Source organism: Pyrus communis, chromosome 12, assembly GCF_041283825.1.
Source record: "Pyrus communis isolate YQ-2024b chromosome 12, ASM4128382v1, whole genome shotgun sequence".
NCBI lineage: Eukaryota > Viridiplantae > Streptophyta > Magnoliopsida > Rosales > Rosaceae > Pyrus > Pyrus communis.
Window position 1 is genome coordinate 7,524,369 of NC_142576.1, and position 16,965 is coordinate 7,541,333.

Below are 16,965 nucleotides of genomic sequence, written 5' to 3' on the forward strand. Positions count from 1 at the left end.
CAATCCTTGTTTTCTGCTGTTGAAGAATAATATCTTACATAAAGAAGTGAAGATTATTTAATTTTGCGGTGCAGTCCCGTGCTTAAGAGCAATGGACTCATCCCTTCTGCACCCAAGTTCTCCTCTCCCTAGTTTGGTCTATATTAATTTAAAATATAACTCCAATAGACAAGTTTTGCGGATAAAAATACTTGAAGCTGTTTGATATAGTGAGCAACGGATCGGAAATCAGAAACTTCATAGAGATCAAGAGCCTTGTAAGCCATCTCTATATAATTCCCTATTTGGATTTTGAGTAATAACATGGTATATAAATTCATAAGGTCTATTGTGGGTAATTCTCATTCACTTGAATCTAGGGTTCTAGACTAATCTTATGGAAATGAGCAACAACAAGGATTCCGGACCACTCAACAAAATCCAATAACACCGGGTTTCGAACCACTCAACGGAACCAAAATATCAAGCGGTTTCTTGTAATTTACCACTCTGGTATAATTCCCTAAGTTTATCAAGCCGTTGCCAAAATATCAAGCCTTGGTTGGGTGCCACTCACCTCTCTCCTTTCCCTCCCTGATCTCTCCCTTCATTGGTTCCCCTGTCCCTCCTTTCTCTCCCGCAACCCCTTCTTGTTCCTCTTTCTTCCCCTTTTTATCCTTCCTCCCCCCGTCCTCTGTTTATTTTTCCTTGCTGCCATCTGGCAGCTCCCCTCCTCCTTTTTTTTTTTTTTTTTAAGGAAACTTCTAACATCTGTAACATTTATTTTCTCGTCCCGGTTCACGAACGGCATTTGCCTATGCCCTCGTAAGGTCGAAATCTATTCAAAAACATTAATTGTGACCTCGAAAGGTCAACGAATTTTAAAGATTAATTATGAAAATTCAAACCCGATAACTATTCAATTTACTTTCGAGGACGGGAATTAAAATTAACTAATAAAAATAACGTAAACATGGGATACAAATTTAAATTACGAAATACGTAATGAATAGTGAAATTCCAAGGACGGGATTTCACAACTCGACCTTGAGTTCTCCTTGAAATGATCTTGATAGCTAATAGACAACTCCCTTGTTAAGCAAATAAAATTTTCAACTCGAGAAGCCCGACTTTTAGTGTACTCAAGTGAAATAATCATGAAATTAATTCCATAAAAAAGATTGAAATATGTCAATCGATCATAAAAAATTTCTCTCTCCAATTTTCTTGTTTAGTCAAGGATGGAGTTAAACTCCAACTTATTAAATTGTTGATTCTCCAAAGTTATAACTATTTCAGTTACCTATATTTTCAATTTCTTGAGTCTCAACTTTTGGGTTGTCAAGGGAGATCTTCTTCAACAAGCAAAATTACTTGTTTTATCTCTTCTATCTTGACCTCCACCGTTTCTTGGCATAATGAATTATCAGTGACCGTCACTTTAGCTTCTTTTCTAATGATTGCTTGACTCCTTTCCACATACAATTTCTATAAATCAGAAAAAAAGAATTGCTTAACAATAAGTCGGTTCAACCAACACTGAAATATTTATTTATTTTATTAATTCATGAATGATGATTATATAGAAGCCGTAAGCCTTACATAGACTCAATCCAACCCTAGGAAAGTTGAGGAGAGTAATAGGGAATGGAAAATAAGTAAATCAAACATAAAACAAAAAGTTCGATTTTTATTACAAACTTCAAAATGCAATTTTCAAAGTCAAAACTATTGTTTTTGGCTTTAAACATGACGGGCTTGTTCTGCTTGCGATTCTCTTCAAAACAACATATTATACACTCAATTCTGACATCGAAATATTCTTGCTACATTTTTTGCCGCCGTATCAATTTAATCTAATATTCCCAACTTTAATTCTTTTGTTCCAGAATCTGAGAAATGATCTGAAATTTCATCACGATTAATCTGTTGATCACCTCTGAGATGATACACATTGTACAGTTGATGCTGTCGGATTCGGCTAAGCTAGCCCTAAACAAAAACTAATCAATCTGCACAAAAACATAATTATCCCCCTCTAAAGAAAACACCTAGTTTTCAAGTTCCCACTTCAGCAGTTGATTCAAATTTCAAAAGAAAGAAAACTGTGGTATTTGAATCTTTGCTCACCAAGTTAAATAAAACTGTGTTCTTTGAGTCTTTGCTCACAGATTCAAGAGTGCCTGGACCGGAGCAGGAAGACACTGAGTTCTTGACTCGGACACTGATCCGGGTTAATCAGATGAAACGACTCCGAGTCAGCGCTCCCCACCACGTGATCGTAATTCGCCCTCATGTACATCACCTCCTGATGCGACTCCGCCTCCGACCCAAGCGCGAACCCAGCCGGCATTACCCCGGCTCCGACCGTCATCGACTGCATCAGCTTCAGCATCAATTTCACCTTCTCGCTCGCTTTTCTTCTCGCCGCGAACCCGAATTTGCGGCCGTTGCAGTGAACGGTCCAAATGGGGACGGTCAGGAGCGGGCAATCAATGAGCTGGGGCCGGTCCGACTCGTTGCACTCGAGGGTCACGCGCACGAGCCCCAATTGCATCTCGTTGACGAGCTGGTGGGTCGAGACCGAGAGCTCGAGGAGGAGGGTGGGTTTGGTGGAGCGGCGGTCGTGCTGGATGCACAACCACACGTGGCCGCGGCGGTGGCCGAAGATTGTGCCGATGACCATGGATTTCAAGGGGCGGGGCTGCTGGGGCAGAACCACCGAGACGACGTCGTTTTGGGGGGTGGGCGAGGTGGAAGATTGGGAATCTTGGTCCTGGGGGTCTAGGGCTTTGGCGGCGGCGGCGTTGATGTCGTCCAGGTCGTCGCTCAAGGACGTGCTGAGGCGTTTCTTGGGGGCGACGGTGGCGAAGCGGGTGGATTTCGCGGAGGTAGGGGAGAAGCAGGGGAGAAGAAATCGATGGAGGGCGTTGATCTTGGTCATGGTTTTTGGATAATTCGATCGGATTCTTGGGAGTAGGGGCTTTAGGGTTTCGAATTCCAAACGTTGAGAGGTTGATTCTTTTGGGTTTTAGGAAATTGAGAGGAAGGGATCTCCGAGAGGTTTTGGAAGTCTGGTGGTTTACGGGGGTGCAGGGAGAGATACATTTATACACGGAGACTGCGCGGGAAAAGTATCGAAGTGCAAATAGCCGTTGCAAGCGAAGCCTTGCATAAACATGACACGTAGCCTAGCCAGCCTTTCGCCTCGTGTAACTAAGGAAATATGTGCCGTCAAGTCCAGTTGGCTAGTGTAGTGTGCCGTCGATTTTGGATTCACATCTTTGTGCATTGGAACAATTAGATGTCGTATTGCCACAAATGTTAAGGTTTCGACATTTTTGGTTGGGGATTTAATTTTAACAACTGGATCTTGTTTGTAATTTCATTATTAACTTTTTTGACGAAAATGTCACGAGCGACATGTGCATCCGACAATTTTATTTGGAGGAACAATAATTTTCATTGGTTTAATTAGGTCTCGTAGTTTGACTTGGATTTTAATTTATTCTTCATAATTTCATTGGTTCAATCAGGTCTCATAGTAACAATTAGTTGCAACTTTTTATTTAATATAAGCGATAGTAGAAGAGGGCGAAATCCAACCCGAGACATCAATTACAAAGTTTTTTTTTTTGGTGAACTGTCAATTTAGTCTCTAAATTATTACATCAGTGAAAATTAGGTCATTAAATTATTTTTTCTCAAAAAAAATTAGTCTTTGAATTGTAAAAATTTGCCAATTACATTCCTAATATTATATTTGAAGCTACTACATTCAATTTTTCCGTCAATTTAAGTCTCGTTACTTGCATGTAATACACATTGGAGGGTAGATTGGTAGTTTTTCATAAAGAAATAGTGTATGGAGTTAACTTTAGAGGGTAAATTAGACGTTAGATTCACAACCTATATGAAACGTTAAGGGCTTAAGTTGATGAAAAATTGGAGGCGAGAAAATAACGGTATTACACTCTAACGTATGTCAAATGACTTAAGTTGACGAAAAATTAGATAAAATAGCTTTGGACATAATAGTAAGGATGAAATTAGGAATTTTTAATGAATTTAGAGACTTATTTTGCTAAAAAAATAATTCAGGGACCTAATTTTCACTGAAATGATAATTCAGGGAATAAATCAGCACTTCACCCTATATTTTTAACTAATTGACCTACACGATTCTTAGAGCATCTCCAAAGGAAATGTCAAATTTAAATTTGACATTATATGTGACACTTTGACATCTTTAAAAGTGTAGTTAAACTAGTATAATAGTTTAGGAAACTATTATAAATAGTTTTAAAAAAAATAAACATAAATCAAGAAAATGCATTTTAATAATCAATTAGAAAAATATTTGAAGGTGCTGCTAATTTTGGCAACAAGGGTGAGGGTTGCCAATTTTGTCAGAAAGGGTGAGGGGTGCCAATTCATGTCACTTCACATCGGATTTTTCTTTTCAATTGGAAAACATTATTACCGAATTTTTTTTACTGTTAATGCTGATTTTGACACTTTAACATCTCCTTTAAAAATACTGTCAACAAACTATTGATTACAATTAATAAAGTAAAAGAAATTCATAGAGTCTTGTAGGCCTCACTCCAAGGGATGCAAGCCCGGGGTTATAGCTAGTACTGCGGCCTTACACAGTTACACTGGTTGGACCAAGGCAGAACATGGGGCCATATCTCAATGAAGTGCAGGCCCATCCTCACGGAGATGAGTTGTTCCTACGGTGGCAGCCTAGGTGGCTAAAGCCACTCTGATTTCTGGGACCCCCGTAATTTCATACAAAAGTCTATAACGGTTAATTACAGTAGCGGTCCTGATCATGTTTTCGTGTTTCACTTTGGTCATTTAGTTCAATTTTACAATTTCTCGATAATCTAATTGTGTCACGTGTTTCACATTAGTCATTTTATCACACATCAAACATGTTACACATCCTTCGATATTGGAGCATCAAAAACATCCTAAAGGCTAAGCTTTCGTTTCTTGTCTGGCAATTTGGTAAGAAAACCTACAGCCCTTTTCATTGTATAGAGTATAGTACAACGTCTGTTGTCTACAAGACTACAACCCTTTTCTATCGTCTGAGGATTCGGAGTTGGACGGCTTTTCGGAGTGTTGATCAACATCATTGGACAGATAATGGCGCGCGAAGAAATGGAAATACACGAAATTTAAGACCCCGAAGGCAGCTATGGTGTAATAGTAGTAATCAAGCCTGTTTTTCGTAATGTCATTACCTCCCAACCATGATGAATTTCCGTTCAGTCAGCTCAATTTTTTTACCACGTTAATAAGAATGGTGGTTAGGTAGTTTGCACTGGACAAGCTGAGGAAGAAAACCGCTCCAGCGAAAGTCCTCATGGTCTGAGGCCATTGAGTGGTGAGCAGCTCCATCAAGGCAATTGCAGCAAAGGCTTCAATCAAACTCGCGAATTGCGGCACAAGCAATGCAACGGTTATTGGTGACTCAAGAGTCCCGTGTGCCAAAGCTGAGTCAGGGTGCTTCATTTCTGTAAGTCCATCCACAACCATGCACAGAACTGACATCACAATACCAATCTTGAACCTCTGCTCCATTGTCAATCTTCCGGTTTCGCTCTTGCTCCTTTTCTGCATTTGAGGAATGTAGATGATCTCGTAGATGATGATCCATGTCGAAGGTGCAGTCATCGGTGTTAGGCCCATCCGGGCTGGTGGAATTTGGAATTTGGGGCCAATCGATTTGTTCATTTGAATCGTTTGAAAAATCGTTTCCTCTACTTTCAAAATACCTTCAATTTAAAGGGTTATCCTAATCCAATCCTTCATACAAAATGAGCCCCAGAGCTTCGTTTATTTTTTCGCTGCTTGATGGACTAGAATTTGAAACACTACAATACAACAAAAGATTTAATATTACGGTCTAATGATATTCTTCTTCACTTGTTAATAAAGGTCTTAGTTCGAATCTCATGAATATTAAGTTCGAGCTAAATTATTATGAATGAGTCATTGTGTGATTTAACTCAATTTAGCATCTCTTAATATAAATATATGGTTCTATTTAAAAACGAAAACCAAAAAAAGGAACCATAAAATTGGGCCGCCCATGGCCATATTCTTCGTCTTGTACGGTTGTATGTCGAACTGGCTAGAACTAATGGCCCAACTAATAAGGCATACCCAAACACCAAGAACAAAACCGAGCCCAAGACTTGGGTGCCTTGATTCCCAGAATTTCACTGACTCTTGAATGTTAGGCTGCAATTCTCAACCAATTTCCACTTTTGAATAAAACATGATGAGTCCATATTATATTATATATTTTATCCTATTTTTAGTATTAGTTTATTGATTATTTTGGTAGAGTTTTGATACTTTGTGATATATTTTCAATGTAGGACATTCGAATTCCTCTGGAGTAAAAAGTGATCAAACGGATGAATTTTGGAGTGATTCCAATTGGAGGATGTTCGTGTGCCTTTCAAGATGATTGTGTCAAAATTCCAGATTTTTGTACCAAGCCATTTGACCGTGACGATGACATTAAGGCCCAGCGCACAGCTTTCTTTCTGGACGTTTTGGGTATTTTGAAGGTCAAGATGGCATATTTTGAGGAAGATTCCTTCTGATAATTTGTAAGGGACGTCTTCATCTTTGAAAAGAGACTTTTTAGGACCAAATTCTGAGAAGTCCGAATTTTAGTTTAAATAGAAAACCTTTTATTTTCTGTTTTATTATTTTATTATGTTTCCCAATTTTACTCTAAGACCTTTTCTAGGAAGGATTTTATTTTGTAGTAATATAAATAAGGCTTTTTAGCCATTAGGTTAGAAGGGGGAGAACGCAATACTTTGGCTTTGGAGAGCTTTTGACGATTCAAGTTTATTTTCAAGGTGTTTTCTATCTATTTTCTTAATAATATTTTGTTTTATGGTTGTTAGTAACTAGTTTCGTTTGCTAGGGCGATGCCTTGAGCCTTGGCATGAATATATAGTTTTTATTAAATTGCTTATGATATTATACATGCATAATTTGAATTATTAATTACTGTACTTTAAACTATCTATTTGTCGTAGGGATTGGCCACCATTACGATATTTAGAAAAGTAATTTGATGCAATTTTGGCGGAGGGCTATCCCTAGAATTGGCGTTGGTTTCTTGTGGTTAATATGTGTAACTTCTTAGGACGGATAACACGTCTTAAGGGTTATATAGTTTTTCAAAAGGTTTTCACAAAACTTAATGAGTCTTGCATGTTCACATTCGATCTGGTCGCCACGGACGGGTTGCATGTTAGATATACATTCTATGTTGGAGGTTCCAAGGTGGGCATACTTTAGGAAAACCTAACCTTCAAGATATGCATGTGTAATTCATAAGTAATTGAAAAAACTACGTAGAATTGTTAAGATGACGGCAGAACCCTAGTGCTCAAATTTATTTTCAAAACTATTTTCTTTTGTTTTCTTTACTTTCCCAATTTATTTAATTGTTTTTAATTAAACTAGAAAATGTGCCCGCGCGTTGCTGCGGGACTTGAATGCATCACCTTGAACTGCATGAATAAGAAACATTTTACCTAAATAAATTCAACGCAATCATAAATGAAGAAAGGGATAGATGAGTGAATGAGGTCCGTAAGATATGCAGCTTCGTTTTTATATACATTCAACTGAGCTGACATGAAAAGACATTGTACAATGAACAGGATGAAACTGAACGTTTTGGTTCCCTAATAAACAGAAGTAACATACAGTTCACACAAATCTTGCCGTTGTAGTCAATGTGGCAAAATATATATCCTGTAGGTTAGGCAACATAAAAACTGTTTCGTTCTTATTCAAGCATCTAAGTTTTCAAGCACAAACGTGCAAAGCAAAAACACATGCAGGACGCCTGTTTCCGTAAGAAACAGAAGTAACATGCAGTCCACACATATTTTGCCTTGCAGTTAAGATGGTGTTTCGTTCTTGTTCAAGCAGCTAAGTCTTGAAGCAAAAATGTTGAAAGCCAAAAACATGTAGAACGCCCTGCAGCAGTCGTTCTTGTTCAAGCAGCCAAGTCTTCCGCACTATAGCAAAGAAAATAAATCATAGTTTAAAAGAATATCTCACGATGGTCCTGTTTAGAATCACAATTTACTCCCTCCCAATTTCCACCTAACTCCGAACAAACAATATTGATAAATCTTTATCATCACCTTTAACAAAACAGATCACAGCGAAAAGAAAAAGAAAAAAAGTTCTTATGCAAACAAATTCTTCTGGATGTCCAACTTAACCCATCTATGGGAAGGCAAGTAATCGGACGTAAATTGTGACCAAGGAAAATAAATTATACAATTAAAAACATCAACCGATTCTCCTGAAGAGAACACACACACACGCCAACATATTATTCACCAGATTCTAAGCTTTCATTTTCATTCTATCCCCTTCGTTATCTAAACTTATACTTATCAAAACAGTAATAGAATCATAGAGCAACCTTCAATCATTTATCAACACTGAATTAATTAAACTTCTGCTCAGCATTCCGTTAATTTTAATTGCAACTCTCGTTCTAAAAATTAAAAATTTTGCATTTGAATAATCAAACGCACTTGACACAATACATTTTAGGATTTGATGTTACAATACTATCACTGCAAACATGAATCGCGATAGATATAGAAACCAAACTTGCACACAAATGTTCGACTGAATTCAGAACCACTTAATTCAACATAAAAAATTACCTCACATGCTTGCTCCCCTTCTGCTCTCGAATCGTTGGCTGCGCTTCCAAACGGTTAATGAAGTCCTAAAAATAGAACAAAAACGTTTACCTATCCAACATTTCAACATATGGTTTTGGCAGGTATAACATTTCAACGTAAGCATGATATAGAAAGACAGAAATCCACTTTGTTTTCTCAGAACCAACAAAAAGGGCAACTATAAGAGAATGTAACCAATTTTAAACAGTAAATCAGTCTCCCAATAAAGGAGAACATAAGCATGACATACAAAGATCGAAAGGCAGATTTAATTTGGTTTCCTTAAAAGCAATGAAAAGGAGGCTAAATCAGATCAAATTAAACAAAGTGAAAACCGGATAGACAAAGATTAGAAATTTGCTTGCATCTCTATCATATCCCGCATTTCCTTTACAAAATAAACAATCATGAATACAAAGCACATGACAATCAGCAAACCCAAAAAAACAAAGATAAACGCACAAATTTCCAAAGAAAGCAAAGAAATTGAAATTGTGTCATGAAAACTAACTAACGAATCATATTGAGACATCTTTGCTTGGTGCTTGGCAATGCTCTAAGCCACTATGGGGTTTTAAATTATTCTATCTAGGTACAATGATGGGGATGCACTGCCAGCTGATGACCAGTCATTTATACTTGATAATGTTCTCAATTACCACTTGGATAAAGCTGTTAAAATGCATTCTGGAATCGGTCATCTCACAATATGCTTATCTACCCTGTTTTTGCTTAACTGCGTTTTATTTAGAATTATGTTTCAGCGCACTTTTGATGCATTATGCTTGGAATCTGTGACTGATTTTATTGTTATATTGGTTATTGTAATGTTCATTTCATTGTAGGGCAGACAGGAAACATTAAAATAGTAATGAAGCTCAGAATATTCGCTAAACACCAAAACCCACAGCACAAGCCCTCTACCTAACAAAGATAAATTAAAAACTACAATACAATGCTGACAAACTAAAGTAGCCAGAAACCAAAAGATTTTAGTGACAACTTGCACAGACGTTACAAAAATGCAGGACTCAAAACACATTAAAACATCTAGAAACTCGAAGTTATCGCTATTTGGTTATGAAGATAGATATATATCACCAGGGAAACCAAAAAAATGGCCAGGACTTGCCAAAATTTGTAAATCAAACACAGATGCATCAACTCCTTTTCCTCTATTAGTCTGTTATCATCTCACATGCCACACTATTCAAGACAGGATCAATTCGATCACAGCCAAACTGCCAGTATTAAACTTAAGTAAGTACCGATCAAATGATCTAAACATTGTGTATTACAGATCCAAATCAATAGTGGTAATAAATAAGATAATTTCAGCTGCCATTTGCAATTAAATTTGAACAATGCTTACTCCCAAGGAATATCTGACATTGATTACAGCAATCAAATGTGCGTTTAATTGAATTAGCTATGCATTTGAGGATTTGGGAAAGGTTTTTTGAGAGTAAATAGACATTAATTATTAGCTATGTATTTGCTTAACAAACAGTAGCTGAAATTGCTATGTATTTTTCAATGGGGAATTTAAAAACCAATCCCAATTTGTCATTGCTCAAACAAATTGGAGTTTCAGAACCAATCTCAATGATCAAATTAACGAAATAATTCTTAAGCTAATTTAGAAAGGCAAGTTGCAAGATTTTGAAGGAATTTGAACAATGAGGGAGAAAAAACCAAATTAGAAGGTCGTGCCTTATCTTCCTCACAAAATCAATCACACAAAAACCCTTGCTTTTGATGGGATTTCAAAACCAAACAAATCTCAAAGATGAAGTTGTCATGTAAACATGTCTAACACAGATTTCTCAATTATTAACACTACTCTTTCTCAATTATTAAAAACATAAAGATCAAAGTCAATTGGGTGTATAATTATATACCTCATCATGTCAAGCAAAGCAACCAACTTCTGCCTCCAACAACCCAAAATTCTGAAAATTCCAAAAAAATTAATTTAAAAAAAAAAACAACATAAGAAAGATAAAACCCGGCATAAGAGAATTCTACAAACTGGATGTCAGATCATCAAAAGATTTAAAACCACTCATAATCTATTAGCATTTGAGTCTAAATATGAGAAATTGTGAATTTGTTCCATAGGATAGTTAACAGGATACTATCATATCAAAACCAACGCTGAATAAAATCGAGTAATGAGATTGCGATGATATAACGTCATTTCTTTAAAGCTGCATATAGTAACCTAAAAAAGAAAATATGGGAAGAATAGACTGCCTCCATTGGCCCGCCAAGTCTCCTAACCACCAAACCACCCGTCTAGATGCATTTGCCCGTTCTTTCCCACAATTCTTAGAAATCAAATAGAACCCTCGGGTTGACTGGGGACAATATGGAAATCCTTTTTGAAACTGTAATACAAGAAGAAATGAATAATTTTGACAGAAAGACACCCAAATTGTTGAGGGAGGATGTAAAGCTTCTGCACGGAAGGCTTCTACTCTTGTACATCTAAAAAAATTAAATGAAGCAAGAGAAATTCAACAAAAAAAAACTTGTTAACCCTTGCCCAAAAGAACTCACTAAATTCAAAGGATAGCATCTACACTGAGTCACTAATATACATTGCTCAGTTAGGACTCTGTTATACTCATCATCCTTGATCAATGTAATCATATATTTCATAGCTACACTCCCCATTGACATACACTAACATAGCATCTACTTTTTTGCTGACTTTATTTGCTCAGTTAAGCAATAGCCAACATACACAATCTGACAATCATAGCAGCTACAGCAATCATCCATAAATGGGCAAAAATACAAATACTATTATATTGGGGTTTGGAACAAATAAACCAATCATCCAATTCGAATGTCGTTTGGAACAAATACACCAACCATTCAATTGAAATGGCATTTGGTACAAATACATTTTTCTATTAATTGGATATTCAATTAACTGGGATTAAAAAAAGATTACCAAACAAAAGCCAATTTTCTAAAGAAAATTAGTGTTTTATACCTGCCAATTCCAAAGGCCTGTATGAGGCCAAAATTGAGGGATGGTGACATCTCCAAATTGGAGTTGGGGATCTGCATTTCCTGCAATTCCATAGTGTACAACAGCTTTCACCTTGAATAAGGTTTGTAGTAATTGAGTTGAGATGCCTGCATTGAGCTTTTCACAGGTTTCTACATCATTTTTTTTTCCAGCAGGTTTCTAGAGAAAGTACTTCAATAATATTGAATGATACGGGAAATAAATGGTTAAAATTTACACTAAAAGATTTAATAATTGTCGAATCTAACGGATAATACACTTGTAGTATTGAAGCCAGACACTGTTTCTTCATCATTTATTAAATACATTATCGATGATACGCACTGACCAACGAAATTAATCAAAGTAAAACAGATGGTTATCTGCATAATTAAAGATACCATGCTCAATCCGGTCATAACAATTATAACCCTTTTGTCTTCCAATATTCGAAACCTTCTTCCTGTCAAATTGAGTATGTAGAATTCGGTCCAAAGTTATTTTTCTTTCAATTACAATATTCTATGTATTTCTAAATTTCAGAGCAGAACGTGCAAAGACAAGAAAAGCAACAACAACAAAACTCATATATACCATGAGCTATAAAGATAAACATTTTAGCAAATGATACTGATTTCCGCATACTCATTATTCTCCATATACACTCGTGTTTATTTTGGTCATTTGAATTGAATAAATAAATAAATAAAAGGACAAAAATTCAACAAAGGTGCAGAATAAGAAAATAGTGTGAGAAATCAGTTTCTTTTAGGAAATATGTACATAGCACTCAAAGAACACCCATGTAATTGTACAAACTTAATGAATATATATAATTTTATGCTTACCAGCAAAATCCAAATACGGTAGCTTCTGATCAGCCACAAAGCTTGTAGATTGAAGTTCTAACCAGAGAAATCTTTGAAAAAGGCAGATCAGATTCATGAGGAAATAAAAACTGTATGTTCAAATGCGAAAAGCAAATCAAGAAACGCAAAAACTTGAGAACTAATCGAAACCCAATAGAGAAAAACAAAAATCCAGAGAAACCCACTAACCTGTTCGAAGAGTGACAACCATGCAAACCTTCCCCATTTTGACAGGAAGAATAGCAGGGTGTGACATAACCATTCTGAAAACTATAGTAGCAGGTTTCCAAATCATTGAAGATAATAAATGAATAGCTAGACATTGAGAATCGTTTTCTTCATTAATTAAACAGTAGAATGTGTACAGGGCATAAGTGAGGTTTGCTAATATAAATATCCTCATTATAAATATCACTAAAGCGTGCATATACATTGTGAGGTTTGCCAATATTTCCAGCTATTTTCAAGTGTGTGCTGGTGTGTTTTTTTCCTTTCAAATATGCAATTCTTTTCATTTGAGTCTAGATGTTAATATTTCTACGATTCAAGTGCCATTTTATTTCTTCACTTGGAAAAAGAACTAAGTCTTTTAAAGTGGCCGTGGTGGAAAGTAGCTGGACACCATTGTATAATTTCTTGACTCACTGCCCATTTTGTACCTAAAATTTCCACTTGATTATGTTTTAGCCTCTACCTATTCTCTTCCTTAATTTGGCTTTGCCTAACCAAAGTCTTTTCCTGTTTAAGGACGCGCGCCCTATGTTATTTCCTTCTCCACTGCATTCTCATCTTGCTAAAATTTATAACATCAAACCATTAGAATCGCAACCCATAATCAATTTTACCCGCCCACAATAAATCAGAATCCTCAAGCCAACTTACATTTGATTCGGGAAGTAAAGTGACTTGTGAAAATACTTCATCAGTGTCTGGTTCAGCCTATAATTCAGCCGAAAGAAACATATTATTCCCTCGCAAAGCCCAATAACTTGAGTACAAAAGAAGCAGCTAAACAATTAAATCCAGAATTCTTAGTTTTCTTTATAAGAGCAGCCACCATACTACCTTCAATGATACATTGATAACCCGATAAAGAATCTTCGATGCAAGATTATACACTGGCATCGGCTGATCAGCCAGCTGATTAGTCGATGCCTCCACCTATTTTTGAAACCAGAAAATCCAATTGACAATTAGTGATAAAACCCAGAAACACAAAACCTAATATGCATCAGCTACAAAAACCCAAATAAATGAATAAAACACTCAAATTTCTATGTAAAAGCGAACATATTTTGACCCCAAAACAAAGATGCCATAGATGGAGGAAGAGAGAAGCGACAAAAAGGGAGAGATACTAACTCAACCCCACCATCTCTCTGCAGCTAACACACTCATTCCCTCAACCCTACCCTCAAATCTTGTACCCAATCAACTCTCTTTCTGTCCCCCTAATCGTGCACCCGCAGTCACCTTCTCTCTGCAACCAACCCCCTCTCCTATCTCCCCCAAATCACACCCCCACTCTCTGCAACCAGCCCCCTCCCCTCTCTCCCCCATATCACACCCGCACCCCGTGAAGGCACTGACACCAGACCACCTCCCTAAAAACCCATACCCATACCTCCCTTACCCGTTACCTTTCTCAAAGCAAAAAGTGTTATATATGATAGTACTCACCCCAATCTGGTTAATGACATTCACTGCATAATGCTCACCAGTAGGTATAGTCTCGCTCTTTGAGAAAGGCCTGAGGTCAAAATTGGCAACAACAAATTAACAAAGCCAAATGAAAGAATAAATCTACAGTCACCACAAATATTTTCTAAAATGGACGATAGACCAGAGTCAAACAGGAAAAGGATAGCAGACACGGTGAGCTTTGTCTCAGTTTGAAAAGAAAAAAGAAAAGAAAATTGGGTAGTTTCAGGAGCAAAATAGTTCATTTGTGTAGAACTATAACAGCGTCTGAGAGCTAGGAAGTTATCACCCAATAAATTTTGTTATACCAAAGATTCAGAAAATGGGATTAGGTATGGTAGTACCCTTTCTCTTCACATTTATAATATACGGAACTAATTAACTATGTTGAGTATAGTGAAGGGGGAAAGGCATACCTTCCTATGAATGAATTTAAAAGAGGGGATTTTCCTGCTTTTTTAGGACCAAAAACGAAGAAGCTAACATTTCTTTTTGTTTTTTGCGTTTTAAGATCTACTGATCTTCTTCTAGTAACATGGATAGCTGAAGCAGGACTGCCATTGTATCCAACATATATCAAATTCGCCAAACTTCGGTTTGGATTTAACAATGTCATGAGGGCCCACTGGAATCACAAAAAAACAAAGATATAATTACAATTTACAATTGGCTAAGGAGATTCTTTACACAAAGAAAAAATGGAAACATGTATATCATCCAAAATAAATGGAAAAAAAAAATTCATGAAGAGCATATGTAAGCTAATTTAAACAGGGTAGCAATGAAAACGAAGATACCTCAGACAAAAATGCATTAAGAGGTAAATTCCCAGATGCCGTTCTCCCTGCAGCATCCTTATAAGGAGCTTCACTCCAAGGACTGAAATTTCAGTAAACAGCGTATTAAAAATCTATTTTTGGAGAATAAAAAGAAGGAACATACATTATTTTATCCACAAATAACAAAAGGGTAAAAGGAACATACATTATTTTACCCTCACCAGCCATTTCCAAGTCAATCCATACCAGGGGCATTTTATACTCTTCTGGAGGTATCTCCGTAATTTGCTTACTCTGCTTCTCATTTACCAACTACGACTCATTTCCACATAAAGATACAAAATCTGGATAACAGCAACTAACGCCAAATCCGAATAATGCACAAACCCTAAACCCTAGATTAACATAAATTACATAAGTCATGTGAAAATACAGAAATTACAACTTGAATACCAGAGACAGACCTGAAGAGGGGAAGACTGACTTGAAGCTGCTTGACAACTTGTGACCTGGTGACGTACCTAGCGGCATTTCCTTCCTTCTTCTTTCCCTGCAAATTCAACGGATAATCAACGGGAAGTGTGAGAAAATGGTGAAATTAAATATTGGAAATTGTTCTTTTAATATTGATGTATATAGGAAAGCTTATAGGAGAAGGAGGAGGTGACCTAGAACTCACCGCAGGCCTGTAATGCTTATGCTTCACCGGGGCCTCGATTTGCAGATAGAAGCTCGGCCCGATCGTAATGAAGCACAGCCTCTCTCCCGCTTGAAATCTGAAATCCCCACCCAAAAAACCACGCACGGGCCTTCCTGATGCGAAAGACGACATAAGCGAGAGAAGGGATCACCGAGGGATCTGAGGGAAATTACAGAGTGAGAGAATTTTTCTTGGGATTTTTATTGTGTAATTTGAGTAGCTAAAAGAGGACTACAACAGTCAAATATAGTGAAAGAATAATTAAGGGCGAGCTGATTGTATGATTAAAGAAATCTCAAACCTTGCATAAAAAAATCAAAGCGAAAACCAGAGAAGGGTGAGGATAGGAAGAGATTGATACCTTACCGGACGATGGGGGTAGCCCAAGTTGACTGAAATCAACGAAACCTTGCTCGACCTCTCTCTCTCTGTCCACATGAGAAAGCAACATCACCCAAAAGGTCAGAGATTTCCAAAACCAAAAGGAAATTAAGAGAGAGAAACGGAGGAGAGAGAGAGAGAGAGAGAGAGAGAGAGAGAGAGAGACAGAAAGAGAGAGAGATCGGAGTACCGTTAGTTAAAGCGTGGACGGCGTTGGTTCTCCGACCATTGTAATCCCTGAAGATCTCTTCCGCCCGCCGACTCGAGCCCATCTCTCTGCTCTTCTCCTTCATCTCATCGAAGCTGTCGAGTTACAGAAATGAAGCCGAGTTTGTGTGGTTTTGGTTTTAGGAAGCAGGTGCCGATGCTATTCCAGAGATGGTGTTGGGGGTGCTAGGGTTTGAGAAAGTGGAAACGAAGCCAGAAAGTTGGCTAAAAGCACCTGAGTGGCAATCTTGTAAATAAACTGAAATGTGGTTCAAAACACTGTTCATTTCTACAGTGCGATTTTGCCAGCTTCTTTAGACTAAAGTAATTCCACAAAAGAATTGCAGTTGTGATATCGGTAATGAGGTTTACTATATTGCAACATGTAGTGAATGTAAACTTCTAACACAAGCAACAGTAGCAGCAAGAACCTGCTGTTATAACTGTAATCAACAAAACTTAAAACCTTCTGTGGATGCTCATATCAACAGATGAGCAGAAGCAGTTAAGAACTTATACACAAGTACAAGTAGATCTAATCGCCAAAAACCGAACCGAGGAAAAGACT

At 37.1% G+C, this 16,965-nt stretch overlaps 2 protein-coding genes across 20 annotated transcripts; both read right to left on the reverse strand.

Moving 5' to 3' along the window:
• Positions 1–1,879: 1,879 nt before the first annotated feature.
• On the reverse strand, positions 1,880–2,994 carry LOC137744754 (protein MIZU-KUSSEI 1-like). The gene has a single exon (XM_068484548.2). The coding sequence runs from the start codon at positions 2,921–2,923 to the stop codon at positions 2,153–2,155; it is 771 nt and encodes a 256-aa protein (XP_068340649.2). The 5' UTR covers positions 2,924–2,994; the 3' UTR covers positions 1,880–2,152.
• A 4,483-nt stretch (positions 2,995–7,477) lies between these two features.
• On the reverse strand, positions 7,478–16,613 carry LOC137719494 (uncharacterized). 19 transcript variants are annotated; one of them, XM_088680680.1, is made up of 16 exons: positions 16,381–16,612; positions 16,171–16,237; positions 15,789–15,918; positions 15,574–15,659; positions 15,128–15,209; positions 14,747–14,955; positions 14,310–14,379; positions 13,695–13,790; positions 13,512–13,568; positions 12,819–12,899; positions 12,609–12,718; positions 11,743–11,898; positions 10,963–11,128; positions 10,640–10,690; positions 8,718–8,782; positions 7,478–7,535 (listed from the first exon to the last, which is right to left on the reverse strand). In XM_088680680.1, the coding sequence occupies exons 1-11, from the start codon at positions 16,481–16,483 to the stop codon at positions 12,638–12,640; spliced, it is 1,062 nt and encodes a 353-aa protein (XP_088536806.1). In that variant the 5' UTR covers positions 16,484–16,612; the 3' UTR covers positions 7,478–7,535; positions 8,718–8,782; positions 10,640–10,690; positions 10,963–11,128; positions 11,743–11,898; positions 12,609–12,637. The 19 variants fall into 19 exon arrangements, with proteins under 19 accessions (XP_088536806.1, XP_088536803.1, XP_088536809.1 ...); XM_088680681.1 differs by lacking the exon at positions 7,478–7,535 and adding an exon at positions 7,602–8,010; XM_088680676.1 differs by lacking the exon at positions 7,478–7,535 and adding an exon at positions 7,602–8,051.
• Between the last annotated feature and the right edge of the window lie 352 nt (positions 16,614–16,965).

Bases quoted from the DNA above. Each gene is read 5' to 3' on its own strand.
- LOC137744754 (XM_068484548.2), bottom strand. From the start codon at position 2,923: ATGACCAAGATCAACGCCCTCCATCGATTTCTTCTCCCCTGCTTCTCC.
- LOC137719494 (XM_088680677.1), bottom strand. From the start codon at position 16,483: ATGAAGGAGAAGAGCAGAGAGATGGGCTCGAGTCGGCGGGCGGAAGAG. The intron at 14,956-15,127 runs GTATCTTCGTTT...TTGTGATTCCAG, and splicing joins TTAATGCATTTTTGTCTGAG to TGGGCCCTCATGACATTGTT. The intron at 13,569-13,694 runs GTAGTATGGTGG...GCTGAATTATAG, and splicing joins TTATCAATGTATCATTGAAG to GCTGAACCAGACACTGATGA.